Here is a 7121-nt window from a genome sequence, read left to right on the forward strand (position 1 = left end):
TGGTACAATTTTTCATTTTTTTTTTATTAGATAATTTAGTTTGATTATTCCGTTAGATCGAATATAAAGATTTTTCCAGCATGTCCAATCAGATTTTTCTCGGAAAAACGGGATAATCGTTCAAATTTCTTGATCGAAAAAAATATATTTTTAACTTTCATTCGATTCGATCATTTAGATCGAATAAACGGGAAAATCGAATGTTCTTATTGTATCATGCATGGGCACCATTAGTTTGAGACTGTTCAATAAATGTTACATCTTAATAGACCATTTGACCCGCGACTTGGTCTAGGTTTTAGATTTTGGTCTTTTATGTGATTGAGTTTGACAACCCTGCTTTAACACGTGAAACCTTCATTGTTTAAAGGGGCACTATGGCGAAAAATTGTAAAATTTAAAATATGTGCAAAGATATACAAATAAGAAGTACGTTTTTTTCCAGAGTAAAATCAGCCATAAATTACTTTTCTCCTATGTCGTGGTCACTTACAGTAGGTAGTAGAAATCTGACAGAAGCGACAGGTTTTTGACTAGTCCATCTCTTCATAGGGGATTCTCAGGGATTTATTTATTTTCAAAAGCACTTAGTGAATGGCAGTTGCTCTGTCCAACTGCCAAAAAATTGTGTAGCGACCAGGGAGGCTGGCCAGCATCATTGTTTAAATCCTTTTCAGGGAATATCTTTATAAAGAATAAAAACCTTGCTGAGAATCCCCTATGAAGAGATGGACTAGTCCAAAACCTGTCGCTTCTGTCAGATTTGTGCTACCTACTGTAAGTGACAGCAACACAGGAGAAAAGTAATCTATGGCTCATTTTACTCTGGAAAAACGTACTTTTTATTTGTTTATGTTTGCACATATTTTAAATTTTAAAATGTTTCGCCATAGTGCCCCTTTAAAAATAAAACACCACACAAATTTGCATCAACCCAGAAATATTTGCTTCTCATTGACCACCCCTAACAATTGACAAGGGAATCCATATGACCACAGGTGTGTACATACATTCCGGTAGATGGCATTGTGCTCAGTTTAGAAACTTTTTAACCACTTCAGGTATGTGAAGAGAAGGAGAATACATCATATATGATCTAATATGCTGTCAACAACACCCAGTTATGTGAGTACAGTATTTACAGCTCTTCATTTTCCAGAAATAAAACATGAGGCTGAACATTATTTTTTATTGTATTTATAAAGCGCCAACATATTACTCAGCGCTGGACAATAACTACATACAATGATACAAGGATGACAGACTTAACAAGGTTATACAACATAGGACAAAGCTATACAAGGCAAACAGTACAAGATACAGGATCATGCGATGTAGACTACACTAGGGAAGGGAAGACCCTGCCAAAAGCTTACAATCTAACGGGGGTGGAAACACTAGGTCGGTCTGTGGAATAAATATTCAGTAGAGAGTTACTGTGTGGTAGGGAGTGGGTAGGCCATCTTAAAGAGGTGGGTTTTGAGGGCTTGCTTGAATGTGTTGAAGGAGGGAGCAAGTCTGATGGGCAGTGGAAGCGAGTTCCAGAGGGTGGAGGCGGCTCTTGAGAAATCCTGCAGGTGCGCATGGGAGTGGGAAATGCGTGGGGCAGTGAGGCGGATGCCATTGGAGGACCGGAGGGAATGACCTGGTGTATACCTGTGAACAAGCTCTGAGATGTACGTAGGGCAGGTTTTGTGCACAGATTTATAGGCCAGGCATAGAACATAAAAAAACATTTCTGTTTTCAAGAATACACGTCACATTTGCCATTCTCTACTGGTGGTGAGCAAATATTGCCACTTTGTTTTCATCCTTTTTCTCACAGATGGCAATATTCACAAAAATATATGGTCATGAGAAAAGTAATTTTCACACTAAATGCATTGACGTCTATGGACATGAGTAATTACATTTTTTGCACAGCTGAGAATATTTTATAAAAAATATGACCATGCAAAAACACATTTTTGTTAAATCCATTGAAGTTAATGCATTTTGCCAAAATGTGTATCTTGTGTAAATCCATGATATTTTTTGTGGAAAATGACTGACTAAAATTCAGGCTTATCCCTATTCTTAACACCAGCACTTTTATTGCATTCATTTGCTTGAAATTTGTGTTGTTTTAATTGTAGGCGCCTTCATATTTTTCATAATACTCATAGTATGTAAATATATTTTTATCTCCATAACTTTTTCTCTGGTTGTAAATAGAAACATGGACACGATTAACCAGGCCAACCTCAGCCATTTTGTTATCCAGGGAATTTCCGATGTCCCACAGCTCCAGGTCCTGATTTTCCTTTTAATACTGCTTTTTTATATTCTGACATTGGCTGGGAACACGGCCATACTTCTCTTGGTCTGCATGAATAAGAATCTCCACACCCCCATGTACTTCTTCTTGGGTAACCTGGCTGTCCTTGACATGTCGTGTTCTACAATTACGCTACATAAGCCTCTTGCTATGTTCATAACGGGAAACAAAAAGACCTCTTTCTCTTCTTGTATGACTCAGGTTTACTTTTTTTCATCTTTCACATCAAATGAGCTCCTAATACTAACGGCCATGAGTTACGATCGGTACATAGCCATATGTCGGCCGTTGCATTACACGATGATCATGAAACGTGAAACCTGTTTGTCTTTGTCCTTGTTGTGCTGGCTATTGAGCTTTCTTGAAATTATACCTTATATTGTGCTGTTGTTAAAACTATTGTGCTATAAATCCAACATCATCAATCACTTTTTTTGTGACATTGTACCAGTGCTGAAATTGTCTTGCAGTGACACCTCAGCTTTGGAAGTCTTGATGATCACAGAAGGTACCCTCCTCTTAAGCTTCACCCCATTTTTTCTTACATTTATCTCTTATGTTTTCATTATTGTAACAGTCGCAAAGATCCCTACCAGCTTAGGGAGGCGTAAGGCCTTCTACACTTGCTCCTCACACCTCATGGTAGTTGCCCTACTGTATGGAACCCTCTTCTGCCAGTACCTGAGGCCAGCTTCTCAAGACACTTTAGATTCCAACAAATTGTTTTCTCTTTTTAACACGGCTGTTGTACCTTTTCTTAATCCCATTATCTACAGCTTAAAAAACAAACACGTAAAGTCAGCTGCAAAAAGAACACTGGCACGTTTTAAAGGTTGACCAGGTTGCAAAAAAGATTCCACAGTATTCAAAGCTTTCCATTTTTAGGACGTTTCTTCCTCTCATGACACTTCAGGTAATGGTGGGTTTTGTCCTATTTCATAATAGATGTTCTAAAACCAGAGCCACCTACATTATGATTTTTAGGCAGAGAGAAGCTTCAAAAATCTTTACAAAAAGTACTGCAAAGTATAATATTGCCTTCTTGAACCAAGGACCTACTTTTTGTGGAAATTGTACTTTTAATAAAGTTCTTATGCCAGTTTAACATCTTTTGCATGTGCCAAGAAAACACGCATTACAGACTGAAAGTTCATGAAACAGCTCCTAAGCTGATCATATTATAATGCGGAACTTTTCGATATATGTGTCCAGGAGTAGAGATGGTCGTGTAGATGCTGATGATTCAGATTTTATGCAGAGTTAATGCTAAATTTATGCAGCTTGAATCCATTAAATGCAACTGCTGTAATACAATTGTATGTTTTCAAGCTACATACATTTGCCTTAAAGCAGGGGTCTCAAACTCGCGGCCCGCGGCCCATTTGCGGCCCTTGATGCAATATTTTGTGGCCCTCGCCAGCAAAAGCTTCCATATAGTTCGCTTCAGTGCTCCCAAGTAATCCGCCGCATCCCCGCCGCTAAACGAGGGCTGCAGAGCCCCCAAATCGCCCGGAGGGCAATCCGCCAGCATTTCCTGGAAGGGGCAGAGCTTTCAGCTTCAGCTCTGCCCCTCCTGATGTCAATTGCCGCCTCTCCCCGCCCCTCTTTGTAAAGGACTGACTGACGTCAGGAGGGGTAGAGCTGAAGCTGAAAGCTCTGCCCCTTCCAGGAAATGCCGGCGGATTGCCCCTTGGGCGATTTGGGGGCTCTGCAGCCCTCGTTTTGCGGCGGGGACATGGCGGATTACTTGTAATGGGAGCACTGAAGCGAACTATAAGGTAAAATAGGCAAAATAGTTCGCTACAGTGTGAATTAGATTTTAAAATAAAAATCCATGCAAGGGAGGCGGGGGGGGGGGCGGTTCGGGAGCTCTGATTGTGAAATCCCTTATGCGGCCCAGCCTCATTCTGACTTTGCCTCCTGCGGCCCTGCAGGCAAATTGAGTTTGAGACTCCTGCCTTAAAGGGAGTCTAAAGTAAAATTAAAAATGAATAAAAACAAAAAGGAAAATTGGCTCTTGGGTGCATACAAAAAACTATCTTTATTATATCAAATCTATAGATACAAATATACATTAGCATAAAGAAATCTCATAAATCAAGATCTCATTCTATTACAATTAAAAAGTGAAAACCACCCCGTCTATCAAAAACCACCCTAGGGAGGCTGCAGTCCTCCATCCTGTCTAAAGTTCTGGTAATAAAGTGCACTGAATAGGTCCTCCAAGTACAACAGCAAATCACTGATGCAGGCAAAACACTAGTGGCTTCCAGGTAAAGCATATAGCAGCAGAGGCATATATTCATAAGTGTAGGCAGAGTAAGCTGATTCATGCTGAATATAAAGCTTCTAGGTTAGTAAGCAGTTTAAAGAGAACCCGAGGTGGGATTTAACTATGCTAGTGGGGCACAGAGGCTGGTTGTGCACACTAACACCAGCCTCTGTTGCCCTATGGTGTGCCTCCAGGACCCCCCTGCGCGCCGCTATAGCCCCCGCAGTGCTGGCGACACACAGCGTGTCACCAGCACAATGTTTACCTATGCGCTGTCTGTTAGCGCCGCTCCCCCGCCTCCTCCGTATCAGCGCTACCCGCCTGCGTCCCTTCCCTCCAATCAGCGGGAGAGAAGGGATGCGGGCGGGTAGCGCCAATACGGGGGAGGCGGGGGAGCGGCGCTAACAGACAGGCAGAGGTAAACATTGTGCTGGCGACACGCTGCATGTCGCCAGCACTGCGGGGGCTATAGCGGCGCACAGGGGGGTCTTGGAGGCACACCATGGGGCAACAGAGGTTGGTGTTAGTGTGCACAACCAGCCTCTGTGCCCCACTAGCATAATTAAATCCCACCTCGGAATCTCTTTAAGCAGGTTAGGGATCCTCAGCATGTGCACACCACAATCTCATTCACAGATTGTACATCAAAAAGGATATGCAGGCAAGCAGCTGGAACTCCTGTGCATCACAAAGCATGCATATATGTAGATTGTTGCAGATGAGGAAGCAAGGCAGTGTATTATAGCCAACAGACCCACTCGCAGTCCAAAGCCATAAAAAAAAATGATACCTAAGGAGAGGGAAAGTTCTGGGACCTATAGAGCCTTCCTGTTCTCCTGCCGGTGTCCTTGTTACCCCTTGTCCCCCTCTTCCATGTTGGGCTGGCTTCAGGAGTCTTTGGAAGCACTCAGGTGTCCATACTGTGCAAGTGCAAGTGCCCTCTCTCGTGCACTCGCGCAAGCGCAGTACAGAGCCACCGGTTTTCGGGAGCCTGAGTGCCTCCGAAGACTTCCAATTTCTCTCGCGGGGAGGGGGAGTATTCAAATGGAGGCGCCTGTGGGGGAAAAAGAACAGCGCAAGGAGAATGGGAAGGCTCTATAGGACTCAGAGCCTTCCCTTTCCTTAGGTAATGTAACGATCGGTGTAACACAGAGAGGGTCTGATTACCGGTGAACTGCAGTATCACCGAGAATGCAGAATATACCCGATTATTGGCGATCTGCAGTATCACCGATAATCAGATATATCTACTAACCTCTGGACACCTGAGATAACAAGTGAGTGTTTAGATGCAACAGTATACTTTGAGTACTGCACAGAAGTATGTTCCTTCCTATGGCCTAGACTCTCCCGGGGAGGAGCTAGGCTGAGAGTAGGAAGGACAGAGTGTGAGTGACACCAGTGAGAGGGTGTCACTAACAGGTCTGGGAACTGCCTCTAACAGTAAGGCCAGTTTTCGAGGTCGGGCAAGCCAGGTCGTTAACACACAGACAGATAAGGTACAGATTCAGGAGACAGATACGGAATCCAATAAACAGGCAGGGTTTGGCAACGGAGAATCAGAATAGCAAGGTACAGAATCAGGAGGCAAATACAGAGTCCAGGAACGAGCAGAGTTTGGCAACAGGATATCAGAAATAGCAAGGTACAGATTCAGAGTTCAGAGGAATAGTTAGGCAGGCAGAAGGTCATAACAAATAATACAGTTCAATATTCCTAATGCTAAGGTGTGAGTTCCTTGATCATCAACACCTTTGGAAACTATGCTAGAACACAGATACAGACAAGGTCTGAGTGCTACCATGTAGTGATCGCAACGCCAGACACCAGAGAAATGACCAGCACCCAGTATATATACTATAGCACTCTCCAGCGCCACCCCTAAGTGCTGAACCAATGGAAGGTGGTGAAAATGTCAGCTGACCCGCTTGGTCAGCTGACTTTTCTCTGGCTGTCATATAAGCTCTGCCTCTCGGCGCGCGCGCGCGTACTTCTGAACCTGTGTGGACTAGCAGTCCCAGCCACACCAGACATGTCTTGCAATGTATCCGCTGATTCGGGCGCGGGGGCCGCCGCCCCGCTCTCCAAGCAAGCGGCGGCTTCCCCGCGTCCACCCATAATGATAGTAGTATTGCTATGCGCGCAATCCGCTGCATCCAACGCGGACTCCACCGCTCTGCCCATGCGGCATGCGGCGGTTTCTTCGCGTTGTGCTGCCATGTTGGACGCGGAAACAGCCGCCTCACTCTGAGCACTTACGGCGGCTTTTCCGCGTTTCCTAACAGTACCCCCCCCCCGAGGAGTGGACTCCGGACAGCTCCTACCAGGCTTCTCAGGATGCAACGCGTGGAACTCCCTTCTCAATTTGTCAGCATGCATGCGACATTCAGGTACCCATGATCTCTCCTCAATACCATACCCTCTCCAATGAACCAGATATTGTACTGAGTTCTGAACTATACGTGAGTCTAAAATCTTCTCTACTTCGTACTCAGGTTGGTCATCTACCATCACAGGAGGAGGAGGAGTGGG

General features: G+C 44.2%; 1 protein-coding gene across 1 annotated transcript; it reads left to right on the forward strand.

The window, feature by feature from the left end:
• The first annotated feature begins 2218 nt into the window (after positions 1-2218).
• Positions 2219-3154, forward strand: LOC137527215 (olfactory receptor 5AR1-like). The gene has a single exon (XM_068247718.1). The coding sequence runs from the start codon at positions 2219-2221 to the stop codon at positions 3152-3154; it is 936 nt and encodes a 311-aa protein (XP_068103819.1).
• Positions 3155-7121: the final 3967 nt, after the last annotated feature.

This window comes from Hyperolius riggenbachi, chromosome 8 (genome assembly GCF_040937935.1).
Source record: "Hyperolius riggenbachi isolate aHypRig1 chromosome 8, aHypRig1.pri, whole genome shotgun sequence".
Lineage (NCBI taxonomy): Eukaryota > Metazoa > Chordata > Amphibia > Anura > Hyperoliidae > Hyperolius > Hyperolius riggenbachi.